Raw genomic sequence first — 17,586 nt, 5'->3', positions numbered from 1 at the left:
GCATGTCTGTGCTTCTGGAGTGCCATGGGCTGTGCCTCAGTAGGCTTGTTTATCCAAAAAGGTCCGCTCCAGTCACCAGGTAAAGATGCCTTCCCTCTGCTCTCATGATGAGGAGAGAGGCGGCCTTGGTTGTCATGCCTACACCTGGCAGTTTCTGCCCCAAACTATATGTACAGTGATGTGAAAGAGATTACCTCCTGTTCTGGCTGACATGCTAAGACATATCAGACTTCAATCTAGTCCTGCCCCAGTTTCAGCAATAGATGAGTTTATCCATTAGTGATAAATAACACAAACAAAAATTCACTTTGTCAATAATTATTAAACAAAAGATCATTCGGAATCCCTGTGTGGAGAAGTAAATGCACCCTTACCACTTCCAAAAGAAGGAACTTGAAATCAGATGATCACCTGGAGGCACTGGCACCTGTATATAGAATGCAGAACTTCGTCACTTTTGTACTGTATTCCCCTTTGTGGTAATAAATCATGCCTTGGTCAAAAGGTATTTGTGATGGTCGCAGAGAAAGAATAGTTGCAGCTCACCAGTCTAAGAAAGATGCAAAGCCATATCCACACAATATGAAGCCCTTCATTCCACAGTGAAAAAGATTATGTATAGAAAAGAAAGTTCAAGATGATTGCCAATCTACCCAAGAGTGGGTGTCCCAGTAAATAAACCCTGCCATCAGACCGTATGATGCTCCTAGAGAGTCCAAAGAACCCAGAAGCTACATCTTGGTATCTTTAGTCCTCTGTCAATATGGTAAACTTTAGAGCTCATGGTTTTGACATTCAGAAGATATTCAATCTGTAGGGCATTTGTGAAAAGATAACCAGGGAGATAACCCCTCTCTCCAAAAAGAACACTGTTGGCACTCCTTAGGTTTGCAAACAGCACTTGAATGAACCATATGACTTCTGGATCAGTGTCCTCTAGAGCACGGAGACCAAAGTAGAGTTGTTTGGTTGTAATGAACAGCATGTTGGGTGTAACTAAACACTGAGGATCTCCCTAAACACCTCATATATTATATGCAGAAATATTGTCTGAAGTAAATATTGTCCTAAATATAACTTAGAAAAATATTGACCTATTGTGTGTACATTTTCTGGAATTATATTTTTGTAATCAATATTAAGGGCACAAAATATTTTCCATATGTCAGACGAAATTCTGACCACATTATCATTGCACTATACCCCATCAAGCATGGTGGTGGGTCAGTGATGATTTCAGTTCACTTGTCAGCCCCAGGTTGTAGATGCTTCACAATCACTAAGCCCACCAGATATTCCTCTCTATACCATCACATTTTACAGTTTAGCTGAAAGTGGATCATGGAACAGAATAGTGATACAAAAACACCAATTCAATTATAAATAAATAGCTGAAAAGGCTGAAAAGGAAAGCATAAGAATGTTTAATATTCCAGACCTCCTCTCTGTTGTGGTCTTGTGGCAGGACCGAAAGAGAGCTGCGCATTAACAAATGCTCTCAGACATCACTTAGTTTAAGAAGTTTGTGTAAGGAGCTGTGGGCCAGAATTCCTCCCAGGCATTGTGAGACTGAAACTCTTACAGGAAACATTTTCTTCATATTATTGCTTCTAAACGGGCTTCCATGCATTAATATTAATGCAATTTTTTCCACACAAGGTTTCTCAGTGTTCGCTGATGTCTGTATTCAATAACTGATGACAGTTACATGTGTATGTGTTTGTTTTATGGAGTTAGGTTTATCTACTTTTCGGACTTGGTAATGGTTAGATGCACACTGCTAATTAAGAGGGTTACTTTCATTATCGCTTCACTATGAGTGGCTTCTGTATCTGCAGTAGATCCTCAGGTTCCTTAGCCAGCTTCTGGAATCCATGTACAGGCTGGTGGACACAAAGCAACACCGGAAATATTCCCCGTAATGTAAGTGCAAGTAGGAACACTAATAATCTTACTGTTGGATAAAAGAAAAAGGATCGACTTTGTGTTGGACGTGGCAAGGGATCACTTAGCAGTAATGCGAATGCCATCATTTTCCACACTTGTCATCACTGCTCTAAAATGGATCAGAGGGTGGAAGAAAAATACAGTTCAGGATCATGTCTGCAGGGATTTACCAAAAATCTGCTTTAACCTACCCGTAAATTGAATGCAATTATAAATAACTGGTTCCTCTTCACGGACTTTCATGCATTGGATCTGTACAAGATCACCTGTTTGTACAACTTTAACGGATTCTATTTCTTGCTTCTGGGTCTCCATAAATTCAAAGTTTGGTTCCATGGAAAATATTTACCAATGGAAGAACACTCCTTGCTAGGTGAGTAATTTCCTCTTATTCCAAAAGGTCACAATTTTGATCCTGAATTTTGGTGCAGTATTCATCAAGGATTCAATTGAGAGTTGTACAATATCAGAGGCATAGCAATACTCAGGCTGGAATAACCATTTCTAGGTAGTATTCTTGACTTTGTACAGTGCAGTTTTGAGTTTGGATGGCTAGAGTGGGGAATAACAATGGGACCTGGGATCATGAAACCGTTAACTGCCTGTTTGTTTCTGATTATGGTAGTGTTTTTGCATACTGGTTTCTCCTACTCTCATTAGGAGCAATCTGTGAGCAAAAAATACTGGGGCAGACGCCAGAGGTCCTATTACGTATAGGGCGCCTTTTCCCTGTTTGGGCCACGGCGCACCTTCAGACAGGTACACCAGGCACAAACAGGGAAGTGTGCCCTATTAGGTTGACTGCGCTGCCGTGAGGGCAACTGCGAACTTGCGCTACCCTGAGTTCAGTGCATTCAAGTGAAATACTGAGCAGCTGCTCCCAAGCCGCTCTGTGTTTCACGGTGCAGGCAGCACCCACCTGCAGTTTAAAGAGAGAAGAGAGATCCCCTTGCATGTGAGTACAGTGAGTGACTGCACCTGCCTGCAAGGGGATGTCTAGTGTGTCCATAGGACCCACTTGACGTCCTCCAAAGGGCTGCCATCAGGGCCTTTTTGAGGCGCACTGTCAGTGAGTCTCCTGGCAGCTGCTTTACTTCTGATATATACATCTGCCAGTGGATTCCTCACCTTGTGAATATCCCCCTTGCGTCAGCAACGTTCGGAAAATTCTTTTTAGCACACCGGCGTGGACGACGTCATAGAAACGCGGCATCGCGCGCGACTCCGTCTAACGTCACCGACTCCTTATTAGGCCCACGTCCGAGTGATGACATCAGTTCCCTTTTTTCCGCGTCGTCGACGCTAACGGTTTCTGGGATCTTCTGTGATTCATTTAGTAACTTGTTGCTATTTTCTGTCGAGTGTCTATTCTTCGTCGAGGATGTCATCGAGGAAGACAGGGTTCAAACAGTGCAGATCGTGTGCCCGGATGATGTCTATTACCGATCTGCACGACGATTGCTTGTGGTGTCTTGGTTCGGACCATGATGTCAAGAGCTGCCGATCCTGCTTCAAAATGAACCCAAAGGCTTTACGAGAACGTGAAGCGAAACTTCTGCTGGCCAAGGTGAAAGGTAAAGAAGCTGGTAGGTCTTCGAGGTCGAAGCAGAGGTCGCGATCGAAGTCTAGGTCAAGATCGGCGTCGAGGTCTAGGTCGAAGTCTGCTTCGGGTCATACTTCGGGCTCCTCGACGAAGAAGCACAAGAGGAGGAAGCATAGCTCAACACATCACTCTGGCAAAGAGTCTTCGGATTCGAAGAGGAAGTCTTCATCACGTAAACATCGCATCGACTTCGTGTCACCTTCACCTGAGCGATCTCGTGAGGTTTCCCCGGATCCGGAGCAAGAACCGAATCCGGATTCGCGTCATTCTTCGGCACATGAAGAAGACTAGGAGATTCTTCGGGCACCGACTCCGGTGGAAAGCCCAGAGGTTCAAGAGGGTCAGGAAGAACCGATCCCAGAGCAGCCTCCTTCGGAGCAGCTGATCGGTTCGTACCCTCCCTTTCCTGGTCCTGGACAGGACCCCTCGCATTTCCTTAACGCCATGTTTGCCGTTTATGCAAGGGCAATGTACCCCACTGGTGCACCGGCAGGTCTCATGGGTCCGTTGTCTTTTAACTTTGGTGTCCCTCAAGCTTACGCTCCGGCACCTTTTATGCCGTTTATGCCGACCCCTTATACACCTTGGCTCAGTACGCCGAGGTCATCGACTCTGCGCACGGCTTCGCTGGCTCCGGAGCGACCTCGAGAACTGGATCGAGGTACGACGCCTGTTTGAGATTCTCGTGCTCAAGCTGTCCCGGCTCCTCCTTCGACGCCGGCTCCGGCTCCGTCTGAGTGGTTACCGGATCCGACGACTTTGGTTTGTCTGGAGTGGTCGAGGCGCAGAGCTCAATGCCTCATGGAGGAAAAGGAGTACGAAGATCCTGAAGTAGAGGAAGGAGAACTTCTGGATCAAGGGGATTGTTTTGGGGACCTGCATAGTGCTAGTGGCCTGGAACTCTCTCCTGAGTGGGGTTTGCCATCCGTTTCTGATGCACCATCTAAGGACGTGGCACCCTACCATGTTGTCATTAAGAAGGCGGCGGAGCTGCTCAATCTGACTTTACCTACCGTTGAGTTCAAGCCTAACATCCTCACAGAGGTTTTGCCTTCGCCTTCCTCTATTATAGACCCTACACTCCCATTCACTGAGGCTTTGACAGCCAATGATGGAGGTCTGGAAGAGACCACTGACTGCTCCTGCGGTGTCCAGGTCGGTGGCAAGACGTTACAGGGTGGCACCTGGTGACCCTGAGTTTCTTTCTTCGCATCCTTCACCGGAAAGTCTGGTTGTGCAGGCCGCTTGTTCCAACAGATCTGCAGGTTCTTTTCCACAGGTGCCAGCAGATAAAGATTCTAAAAAATTGGACCAGTCTGCAAAAAAGATTTTCTCCTCTGGTAGCATGGCACTTAGATCTACCAATGCTACTTGCCTGCTGGGAGATATGTTCATGCTTTGATGGACTCTGTGAAACAATTGTCAACTAAGCTTCCGGAGGAAGATAGAAAAAACTTAAATGAAGTAGTCTCTGATACTTAGGCAGCGGCCCACCAGGTAATAGAGTGGCAAGGACATGACTGACTCTATGGCCAGGAAATTGGGCTCTACTGTTGCCACGAGAAGGGCCGCTTGGCTTAAATCTTCTGAATTTTCAGCAGATGTACAGTCTACTCAAATGGACTTACCATTTGACGGAACTGGCCTCTTTGGAAAAAAAGCGGATGTAGCATTGGAGAGGTTTAAAGATAGCCGGGCGACGGCAAGGTCTTTGGGCCTGCAGGCTAGAGGCTCTACCACCAGAAAGTTTAGGGGATTTGGTAGGTCCACTTTTCGTCCCTATAAACAAGGCCAGCAGCAACAGCAGAACCCTCTGTACAAGTCATACAGAGGTAGACAGAGGGTTCGTGGACGTCAGGCCTCTTCCTCCTCTACTTCCTCCTCTAATACCCACCCCCACCAACAACAGCAAAGCAGCCCTAGATCCGCCATTCCGGATCATGCGGGTCCAGTAGGGGGTCGGCTTACTCATTTTCTACGGGATTGGGAATCGTTTACATCAGATCTTTGGGTTCTCAATCTCGTAGAAAATGGGTATGCACTTCCTTTTCAGGAGTTCCCTCCCAATTACCCTCCTTGCCAAGGTTATTGTTCGGAGGACCACCTGCTTCTCCTGCAGGAAGAAGTCCTGGCACTGTTCAGAAAGGGTGCAATAGAGGTGGTTCCGGAGCAGGAGAGGGGTCAGGGGTGCTACTCCCGGTATTTCCTGATCCCCAAAAAGGATGGCAGACTTCGTCCAATCCTGGATCTCAGGATCTTGAACTTGTATCTGAAACAGGAAAAGTTCAAGATGCTCACTCTTGCGCAGGTTCTTCAAGCGCTGTTGGAAGAAGACTGGATGGTGTCGATCGACTTGCAGGATGCTTATTTCCACATTCCCATCCTGAAGTCGCACAGGAAGTATCTCCGTTTTACGGTAGGGTCGCAACACTACCAGTTTGCGTTCCTTCCGTTTGGACTTACTACTGCGCCTCGAGTTTTCACCAAGGTGATGGCAGTGGTGGCTGCGCATCTCAGAAGGTCGGGGATTCCTGTGTTCCCCTATCTGGACGACTGGCTGATCAAAGCAGAGTCGCCGGAGAAGGTGCTCCATCATCTGCAAGAGACAACTCAGTTGTTGCACAGGTTGGGTTTTTCGATAAATGTACCCAAGTCTCACCTGGTGCCCTCCCAGTGCAACCTGTTCATAGGTGCGGTACTAGACACTACTGTATGTCGTGCATTCCCTCCACCACAAAGGATTCGCGACATACAAGAAATTATTCCTTTATTCTTCAATGGAGCGGTTGTTCCAGCCCTGAAGGTCCTTCGTCTGCTCGGTCAGATGGCTTCTTGCATTCTGTTGGTCAATCATGCACGCTGGCACATGAGGGCGCTCCAGTGGTGCCTCCGCAGGCAGTGGTATCAGCACAACCTAGATCTCAGGGAGTCAGTGAGGATCTCCAGAGAAACTGCAGCGGATCTGTCTTGGTGGAGTGTGGAGGGCAATCTGTCTGAAGGAAAGCCCTTCCATCTACCTCCATCGGTGGCCACGGTGATTACGGATGCATCCACTCTAGGGTGGGGTGCTCATCTGGGGGATCTGGAGGTCAAAGGTCTTTGGTCTCCAGAGGAAAGGTTGCTTCACATCAACCTTCTAGAGTTGCGGGCTATACGTCTGGCGCTCAAGGCCTTCCTCCCTTCCCTTCACGGTCAGTTGGTTCAAGTCCTGACGGACAACACGACCGCGATGTGGTATATCAACAAGCAGGGAGGAATAGGGTTGCAGTGTCTCTGCAGAGAGGCTCTGCGTCTCTGGTCCTGGGTTCAGGACCATCAGATTTGTCTGATGGCAAATCATCTGACCGGAGTTCTGAACGTACGTGCAGACGTTCTCAGTCAGCAGTTCTCTGCCGACCACGAGTGGAGGCTCTATCCGGAGGTTGTTCACGGCATCTTTCGGATGTGGGGGACTCCTCGGGTGGACCTGTTCGCACTCGCGAGAATGCTCACTGCCTGTCATTCTGCAGTATCCGATGCAAGGAGCACTGGGGGACGCGTTTCAGTTGAGTTGGGGAAGTCAACTCCTTTACGCTTTTCCTCCCATACCCTTGATTCCTCGGGTTCTGAGGAAGATTCGCCAAGACCGGGCCCAAGGATTGGCCAAGAAGGGTGTGGTACACGGACCTACTCCACCTCTCCTCTCAACCGCTGCTCCGTCTCCCTTTCAGGGTAGATCTCCTCTCTCAGATGGAGGGGCAGGTTCTACACCCCCGCCTCCAGACATTACACCTTCATGCCTGGAGATTGAACGGGGCAACCTGATTTCCTTTTCTCTCCCTCACGATGTGGTGGATGTCATTCTTTCGGCCAGGCGTGACTCCACCAAGTCCATCTATTCGTATAGGTGGTCTAAATTTGTTGTTTGGTGTAGGGAGAAGGCTATTGACCCTTTGAGGGCTCATTTGTCCGATATTTTACAGTTTGCTCTTTCTTTGGCGCAGCAAGGATTTGCTGTTGCCACAGTCAAAGGTTACCTTTCGGCGTTATCGGCTTTTCTCTGTTTGCCGGATCAGCCGTCTCTTTTTAAATCTCCAGTGGTTTTGAGGTTTCTGAAGGGCCTCACTAATAAGTTCCCTCCTTCTCCATTTATCGTGCCCCAATGGGACTTAAATCTTGTCTTAACATTCTTGATGGGTTCTCCCTTCGAACCCTTACACAAGTGTCCCATGAGGCTTTTGTCTTTCAAGGCGGTCTTCTTAGTTGCGATCACCTCAGCAAGGAGGGTGAGTGAGCTTCAAGCTCTTAGTTCTAAGCCCCCATTCCTGACCATTCATGCTGATCGAACGGTTCTTAGGACCAGGGCTGCTTTTCTGCCTAAGGTGGAAACTCCATTCCATCTGGGGCAGTCAATTACCCTTCCTACCTTCTATCCTCCCCCTCACCCTTCTAAGGAGGAAGAGAGACTGCACCGTCTGGACCCTAAGAGGGCGGTGTCTTTTTATCTGGACAGAACAAGACTTCCGGTTGGACGACCAATTATTTGTTGGTTTTGCTGACTGTCGAAAGGGCAGAGCGGTGCACAAGCGCACACTTTCCAGGTGGATAATCCTGTGCATCAAGATTTGCTACTCCCTGGCGGGTAAGGACCCTCCTGAAGGTATAAGAGCTCATTCTACCAGGGCAAGATCTGCTACTTCTGCATTGTCTAGAGGTGTACCTGTTGAGGACATTTGCAGAGCCGCGACTTGGGCCTCCCTCCACACTTTCACGAAGCATTACTGCTTGGATACCAAGGTGAGGAGGGATGGCCACTTCGCGCGCTCTCTCCTCCAAGATTTCTTGGTGTGGTAGGGTGGACACCCTGCTCCGGGAGTGGGGACTGCTGTGGAACTCTATTCACAAGGTGAGGAATCCACTGGCAGATGTATCTATCAGAAGAACAAGTTACTTACCTTCGGTAACGCTTTTTCTGGTAGATATAGTATCTGCCTGTGGATTCCTCACTGACCCACCCGCCTCCGCGGAACTGATGTCATCACGCCGACGTGGGCCTAATAAGGAGTCGGTGACGTCAGACGGAGTCGCGCGCGATGCGCGTTCCTATGACGTCATCCACGCCGGCGTGCTACAAAGAATTTTGCGAACGTTGCTGATGCAAGGGGGATATTCACAAGGCGAGGAATCCACAGGCAGATACTGTATCTACCAGAAAAAGCGTTACCGAAGGCAAGTAACTTGTTCTTCTGTGCCTGCTTCCATAATACAGTGCGGTAAAGAGATACTCTCATTTGTATGGGGCCATGCCCCCATGAAATGAGCCAAAATCCTCCTAAGATAGCGCTGGCACAACATATGTGCCAGCGATATCTGTATTACAGAAAGGGCTACACAAGCATCTGCGGCGCCTTCTGTAGTACTAAAGTGTCCGGGGGCACACAAAGTCCCCTGGGCACTTCTGTAATACAGGCCCAGATGTGAGTCTGCTCTTGGTGAACTCAGAATCATGCTAGATGGTATCTCCTATGGCAGCGTTCTTTAACCTTTTGATTTCTTGTGACCACCCATCGAATTATTAATGGAATCTAAAGACCCCTGCTGAGATATTACTGGAAGCCTGGGACCCCAGCCTATGCAAGTATTACGACTTGAAGTACAAAACAATACACCAAAATACGGACAGCTATATATCAAATAAATACACAAATAATGAAATATTTAATTAGAAATTTAATTTAGTTCACAAATGTAGAAAAATTCTAATAACATTTTAATGAGAAGGTTGGAGCTTTTATGAACTTGTTTTCTAATTCTAAAAGATGAAGTACTGTGCTAAACCCTGACATTGTACTGACTTTTTTGCTTCTGATGCATATTCTATTTTTGGTGGTGCTTCATTTGAGGCGACCCATTGCCCATACTATATTGTGTTTGGTGTACTTGCAATGTTCCAACAAGTCAAGCAAACCATACCAATTTAAACTTTAGTCTCCAATTTAAAATATCTTCACATTAACAGAACGTTTTTACGTTTTTCAGTTTTGCAGTTTGTTTCAGTTGATGCACACTTCTAATATTTAATTTCCTCTACATTTGAAGACCACCCTGAGTACCCTAAGTGAGGGCCGCAGATCACAGGTTAAGAAAATGGAAATCTCGCACTATGTAACTCTAAATAAGCCATAAGTTGCTAAAGCTTTTCAATGGTTAAAGTTGTACCATACCCAGCCCTGCTGTGCAGATATAAGGCTTCAGTAAACATTAAGATTAAATATTACGCTGTGTAAATGCCAGCTCCCGACTGCGCCTGAAATCCTGCTTGGGGGAGACTACTAACCCCATAAGCCACAGCAGCACCTGTGCATAAAAGCGCGGACCGTCGGTCATTGTTCTGGGGGAATCCAGCTCTATGTTCTTCGCGGGAAGGAGTGTCCCCTATAATGGGTAGGAGGAAGGCAACAAGAAAGGTTCGGGGGTGGGGGACAGTGAATACACTTGCTGCATTTGTTAGACAGGCTGCTAATGTCTTGTCCCATGAAATAGAGCTCATAGAGCGTCGGCTCTCCTTGGCAGTAAGTAGAGGATGCACAGCCCCGACATCATTATTACCCTAGACTGGCCCCGAACTATGCAATATAGCCCCCCTGATTTTCAAGCCTGTGATGATCTGCACCCGTCCTTCGACAAAATCAATCCTCATTGAAGAGTCCAACACTGAACCAGCTGCTAGGAGGAAAAAATGTGGGAAAAGAGTAAAACCAAATGCAATAAAAACTTAAAATCAAAAAGACTCCCGATAATCAGTGAAGGAGAACCAAGCATGTCACACATACCTTCCACTAACCCATGTTCTGTTGTGATCGACGAAGCGAGATGGAACAGACTGCAGAACATGGTGTCCCTTCTTTTGCAGCCTTAAATATACAGACTCATAAAGATAGAGTGTAAAGGTTCATTTGGGTCAGTGGGTGCCCCTGGGGGAGAGTTGATAGTCACATCGGGAAATCTTAAAGGTCCAGTAAGCGGGTGAGCACAAGGAGAGGGAAATATGCCCATGGAGCCAGAGCCCCCCTCTTTAAAGGGACCCCCTGTTCGTATTTCCCGCCCCCTGGTTTTGAGCAAGCTCCCCGTGGGTCCATCGGGGCCCAGCTGTAGGGGGGGGCACCGCAGACACATAACGTCTGTTCATATGGATGAGAGGGAGGGAATACATGAGGGGAGGGCAACACTTTTGATGGAAGACAAGAGAATGACTAATGGGCAGCAGCACCACCTATCGTTAGATCTCCCCCGCAGCCTCACTTCTGGTGCTGGTTTTGGCAAATGTCCCCGTACTGAGGGAGGGTCAGAAAGACTCCACAGAGCAGTTGATGGATAAATCACTGTTTTGGTTGAATAAATATGGGGGGATGGGGACAGAAAGAAATGGTGGTTTAACCCGCAATGGCAAGAAGAGTGGGCTGGTAGGTACCTCACATAAAAATTTAAAAGGAGATTGTATAGTGGCCAATTTTAACAATAGGCAAGTGGTGAGCCTTTTGAAACCTCAACTACATGACGTAGCTTTCCCTGGCACTCAGATCTTTGCTTTGTCTCTGGACTTTTATACCCCTGTTCCCCTGAGTAATTTAGGTCCTTACAGCTATCCATATGGAAGGCGTAGATCCCAACAAATGACCTCAAATGCTCTGGGCTATTTGGGAAGCTCTAAGTGGGAAACAGAAAACAGATTTGCTCCTTTAGCAAGGCTTGATTCCTGCGATTTACAATGGACTTAGCGCAAACAGGCTCGGAGCACACTTGAGAGAAAAATACATGAGGAAGTAATTTCCCCAGGGGACATAGAAGGGGTGATGGTAGCTGGATAAAACTGGCTTCCTGTAATGTTGATGGTATTAAGGGAAAGGTGGGTAACACGCACTGGTTGGATGTCTGGCAAAAATACGATATCATTTGCTTACAGGAGACCTGGGCAATTGATCAAATCACTATAGATGGGCATCGCTCCTTCCAAACAGAGGCAGTGCCTGCACAGTCAGGTCGAGTCATTGGAAATCTGGAGATAAGAAACAACACTGGCAGTATCTTCCAGGGAGTTTATAAAGACTTTCATATGCAACGATTGCGAGTCAACTATTGACTTTGTATTGACTTCAGAACCTCTTGGTGGGAAATGGACATAAGTGGAGTCAACATTTACTACCTATAGTGACCACGCCATCTTCTGCCTTTCCATGGCATTGGGCCCCCCGGGATAGGCAAACTAAAGTTATAGTGACACTGGTCTTAGGAAGGAAGGACGGATATCAACTAAAATGGGATAGTATAGATAAGGAAAATATAACCCATTAAATAGTAACTAAGAAGATGGATGAAGCCATGAAAGCCCTGAAAGAAGTATCCAGAGATCAAGGGAAGTTAAAGTTACTGCGTAAGGCATATAAAGAAACTAGGAAACAAAGAGAAGGAGAACAACTAGAAAGGGCAGCATTAACCAACAATAGCAGGGACTTTCTAGAGGGTGGTATATAACCACCATTTTAAGGACGCCAGGGATCCAACCTTGGAATCTCATATGGGAGAGGACGCCGGGGTGTCCATTTTGAGACGATTTTTGGGTCACTGGCAATTTGTTCAATCGACCAGTTGCCAGTCCCTTCAGACCCCAAAGGGGTTGGGAAGGTGCAGCAAGGCAAAGACCCTGGGCCGAGACTTATTCTTGGAAGATCACTTTCAATGGCCCACCTATTGCGGAACGTATTTAATGCTATAGCTATGCTATAGCTATGGTTGGCACGCTTACTTCATGGGGCACAAGCGTTATTATTAGAATCTATAAAAAAGGAGCTAAAAATTACCCAGGCAACTACAGGCCCATATCTTTTCTAGTCAGCACCTCAAAATTAATGTGACAGTTACTATTACTTAGGCTGGAAGAATGGGCCCTTGAGAGAAACATATTGATTCCGGCCCAATCGACCAATGCTTGAACTTGAGCCTCGTTATAGAGAAATATACCCGGGCAAAAGGGGAACTAAATCTACATGGCCTTCATGGATCTCACCAAAGCATTTGACTGCGTGAATCATTGCAAACTATGGGAGATAATGGAGTCCATGGGGGTTGATCCCCCAATTCCTACATTCGTTCGGCAGTTATATTGCCAGACTACTTCATCTGTCTGGTATGGCCAGTTCATTTCAGATTTAAAGAGGCTAGGCAAGGATGTGTACTTCCCCCATTCTTGTTCTCATTATATATGAACGGGGTTGAGACAGCATTGGAAGGTATGACACCGGACATTCCGAAATTTGACTCACTAACTCTCCCACTGCTCGCCTATGCCGACGATACTATCTTAGTCGCCAGAACAGGTAGGTCCTTGCAATGTATGATAACTGCCATTGCCTCTTTCATGACTTCCCTCGATCTAAGAGTCAATGTATCGAAATCCTTTATATTAATAGCAAATACTACAGAGCATGGGAAAGCACAATTTTTCCATCTAGGGGCCCGCAGATTAGAGGTAGTAGACTCTTTCTCTTATTTGGGAGTCATGTTTGACAAAGGTCACACCTGGGCTAATCTGCTCAAAAACAGGGCGGAAGTGATGGAAAGTAGCATGGCAGCGATCACAAAATTTGTCAAGAAACTGGGTACAAAACGTATAAAAGTTATAAAGAGCATATATAAGGCCAAGACAATCTCAGCCACTACTTATGGAGCAGGGGTGTAGGGGATCTCTCCAATTGAGCACTTGCAGATTCTTGAGGATAAATTTTTGAAGCGGCTGGTTTCTTTCCCAATACGTGCTCCAATTTTAATTGTCATGTGGAATTGGATTTCCCCTATATCAGTGACCTAGTAAGGTTTGCGTCATTAGCTTTATGGCATTCAACTTGGAGGAAGAACACAGTATTTTTAAAACAATCCATTATAAAGGATTGCCTTAAATCAGACAATGTGCACAACATAGAATGCTGCTTCATGTAAAGTCAACTTTGAATTTTTTTAGTTTTGGAGTATTTGTTTAGAAACCCTAGTGAATGCCTTCAGTTGTCCAAGAAGGATCTAAAGGAAAATATTTTGTCATAGGTAGTGTGAGAAAGAATGGAGATAAATAAAGACAAACCAACAGTTAGAATATATCGACATCTCCCGGCTTTAGCAGAGGGAGATTATTGCTACTTAGAGGAAATTCAGAATTTACAGCACCAATATCTTTTAGTAAGATTTCGCATGAATCTGTTCCCTCTGATGGCGAGTTATCCGGCGGGATAATTTAAGCACTGTGACTTGACTGTTTGCCCTTGTGATGGAGTTTCGAAACAATCAGACCTTCATATTATTCGATTCTGTGACTTGTATAAAGTGGAAAGAGTAAGATGTATACTACCGACTCTTAGACATTATAATTGTAGACCATGTACAGTGGCTCTTAGATTTCATAAAAAAATTAGTAATCCGTTTATTAGCTGTGTACTAGCTAGTTTCCTTTGGGCTTGTATAAAGAAAAGGAAAATGACTTCCTAGTCATTTTTAGCAAGATTAAGATGCACTTGCAATTTCTTGTATTTTAGGCTGTAAATTTTAATGAAATGTTATGCTTTTAATATTGATGTACTGTGCTTTTATGATCTTTTATTTTTAAGATCGAATAAAGTTTTACGAACGAGCTCTGTGAAACTAATCTTTTGTTTCCCTTGTTCCCTGCTCAAAGAGTTTCATCTAGTGCTTAAATGCTGAGGGTATTAAAGCACTATATAAATCCTAAAATTAGGCATACTAGCTTCAACTTTTAATCATAGAATGGAACTAACTCATCTTATTTTTCTGATTACAGAGATCGACCGCTGCAAGACACCAACAGACTCCGTACAAGCCCCCAGTCGTTTTTAGGACTGAAGATTATTTCCCTACGTGCAGTGATGCACCTCACACATGATTGGGCTTTCACATGGTCATGGGCTTAATAAAAATGTCGGTAACGGGAAAAGAGCTTGCTGGATAGTGCGACTAAATGACAGAGAATCCATGCTGTTGTGCTGATTTGGAGCGTGCCTTACAACCTTCCGGCAGACTTTAACTACTGTTTCATATAGAAAGGTGCAACTTACTGAGAACTATCTCGTAGCAGAGGACCACAAATGTTCAGCCTAGAAATGCTGTTGGAATCCAGTGTTTTGAATTTGTCTGTAATTGGATGCTTTTTACTATTTTCAGAATAGTAGGGGACTGTTGCATTCCAAGTCTCCATTTCTTTGAAGGCAATCTGGTCATTAGAAGACCTGTTTTATAACACTAAAAGTGTTTGCATGTCTTTGTTAATCCAAATATAAAAATACAGGCAACCCATAAGAGGACAAAGTATTTTTAACATGTAGAAATGGACAAAATTAAAACAATTCTTAATGTTTCTGCTGATTCTTTAATGTATGTATTCTCGTTCCTCTTTTGCCAGAATTGAATGTCTTCCGTTGCTGTGGTTACTTGCGCTTCCATTTAATTACATTTTTTTCAATCCGAGGTTTATTCACATCTGCTTTCAGAAAAAAGAAAATTATGCAAGTCTACAACAGAAGTAGATGGTGGTTTAACGTATTGCAGACCACACTTTTGAATGCACTTATTAAAAGTTTGTCCTTTGAATTCAGGGGGCTTTGATATAATTGCCTATCATTTTGGAATGCTGGCAAGTAAAATAACATCTGTGATATAAAGTGAAAATTGATGAAAACAAAATGTGTATTTATTCCTTGATAATTGATATGTTGAGGTAGTCTGATGTAGGGCATTTTCGCTAATAGTTCTTTATTGCTCAAATTGAGGACATGAGCTATTTTGAAAGCATTGTCTGGTATCTCTTCATTATAACCATGAAGTCGAATTAAAATATTTTGAAGGCTCTAAGACATGCAGAGCTAAACAAAGTAGCATATGGTTGAAGTCAACAGGATGATTTCATTCAGGCAATGAAGAAAGACTGCCGTACATGGTCTGTGTGCTCTTATTAGACAATATTAAGGATAGACTTTGAGGGATTTTGCTATATAAAAGGAAATTGGTAGTAGGCACCTTTGGAAAGTAAGGCCCCTTCTTGTGTTCCCACACACATAAGCCACCACTCCGATCATTCACAGTGAAGAATGACTGAGGTTTAACCTTAGTTTAATTTACAAAACCCAAGGCACAATACTTGCATACAGATAAACATTTCATCTGAGGAAAAGTGCAGGCAGAAGATTCAGTGTTTGCAGGAACGCCCCAGTGCTACCTCAGACACAGACCAGACACAACCACAAGAGAGTCCGATAGACGAGTGTTTTTGGTTGTGGGTGGGGCCGGGGGGGGAGGAGGGTGGGGGCGGAAGCCAAACTCCTTGTGAGTGTGTCTGACAACAGTCACTAAACAAACCTTTGCTTAACACTCTGGTTGCTCAGCACAAAGCAGTCAGGCTTAACCTAGTGGCGATTTGTAAAGTATTTATGCAACACACAAATGGTACAAAAAAGTGAAAGCACACACAAGAGAAATCCCAGACCAATTTAGAAAAAATAGAATACATTTTAATATATACAATTATACCAGAACAACATAAATCCAGTCAGTACAACCAGAGAGATGCAATTTCAATGTTTTAGCAAAAAATAGCAGCTAAAAGCACAAAGCACAACTCCTGGTCATCTGGTCGTGCTATACTGGGGGAAAGTCACAAGTTCAGGCTGGCCGCGATGGAGCACAGGTTGGATACAGGGACCAGATTAGTCGCCCTGAAAAGTTACTGTCAAAGTCCAGCGCAAAAAGGGTTCTATTCGCAGTGGAAAATGCTGCAAGGAGCAGGTAGAGCGGTAGAGCATTGTGGATGGTCGTCACTGTAGCGCGAAGAGCAGCCCGGCTGTCACATACGGTTGCTGTTGTAGCTTAAAGTGGAAGGTCGTTGCTGTAGCGCGAAATGCAGCTCTTGTGTTGCTGGTCGTCCCTGGCGGATGCTGTAGCGCGAAGAGCAGGTTTCACTAGAGCTTCACATTGGCGTGAAGTGGCCCGATTGCGATGAGTGACTTCGGGATTTTTCTCCTTTTCCTTGGGAGGAGTACACTCTGATGACAGCCAAGGATCCAAGATCTTCGGACGCTCCTTTTGGGGATAAATGACTCACTCTAGCACAGTCCAGTAGAGGTATGGCAGGTCCAGTTGCAGCAGGTCAGCTGGGCAGTTGTAGGAAGACATTTGAAGCTTGTTGTGACCTTGTGGCTCACACTTATGGTTAGTCAGCTGACCCTTGGAGTTGAAGGTAAGTGTGCCCAGTCCTCTTTACAGACAGCTAGGCAGTTCTTCAAACAGCCGCTTTCACATGTCTATGAATGTTCTGTTGAGTGGCTCTGGAGGTCCATAATGGGGGGTGAAAGTTTTTTTCCCTTTTGTCAAGGCTCCAAACTGTCTCTTGTATATAATATATATTCACTGAAAAAACCATAGATTTCATGTACGTTATAGTTAGTTGGACATTTCACTCGTACAAAACCATAGAAATTCTGGCGTTATAGTTAGTTCAGCTAACTATAACTCGCCCCCCCGCAATGCACTGCTGATAATGTCACATATTACATCATTCATGACATGGTCAGTGACATCACTGATGACGTCATCCAGTGACTGTGTGTTTCTATAAAGTTTAAATATGTTTTATATATATATGCCTAGGTGTTTTGAAGAATGAGTGGGTGTATAAGTGGATGGAGATTTAGTAGGTGCGTGGCTGACTAAGTAAGTGAGTGATTAACTGTGTCTTACTGAATGCATGGGTTAGTGACTAAACTGTGTGAATGTCTGGATCAGTCTGTCTGTTGTGTAAGCTACTACATGGGTTGGTGAGTAGCTACATATTGATTGGTTGAGTGAGTATTTGTAAATGGCGCCTGTGTGGGTGGGAGGTGTGTGACAGTGCATAGGGGAACACCAATGACATCGATGGGAAAACATTGCGGTGCTATTGCACCGCGACGTTTACATCGCATTGTCGTGGGCATCGCAGCATTTTACTGCGCATGCTACAACGG

The 17,586-nt window shown here is 45.2% G+C and overlaps 1 protein-coding gene across 2 annotated transcripts in view; it reads left to right on the top strand.

Annotated features, from left to right (window-relative positions):
- BLOC1S4 (biogenesis of lysosomal organelles complex 1 subunit 4) overlaps positions 1-15,271 on the top strand; it is a 108,682-nt gene extending 93,411 nt beyond the window's left edge. For both annotated transcript variants that reach the window (XM_078687863.1, XM_078687864.1), the window contains one exon: positions 14,373-15,271. In XM_078687863.1, coding sequence (XP_078543989.1) covers positions 14,373-14,474 — 102 coding nt within the window. In that variant the 3' untranslated portion in view covers positions 14,475-15,271. The remainder of the gene's footprint in view (positions 1-14,372) is intronic.
- The last annotated feature ends 2,315 nt before the right edge of the window (positions 15,272-17,586 follow it).

This window comes from Lissotriton helveticus, chromosome 4_1, assembly GCF_964261635.1.
Source record: "Lissotriton helveticus chromosome 4_1, aLisHel1.1, whole genome shotgun sequence".
In the NCBI taxonomy this organism is placed as follows: Eukaryota; Metazoa; Chordata; class Amphibia; order Caudata; family Salamandridae; genus Lissotriton; species Lissotriton helveticus.
Note: the sequence above shows the minus strand (reverse complement) of the source record. Positions and strands in the feature narration are given on the sequence as shown.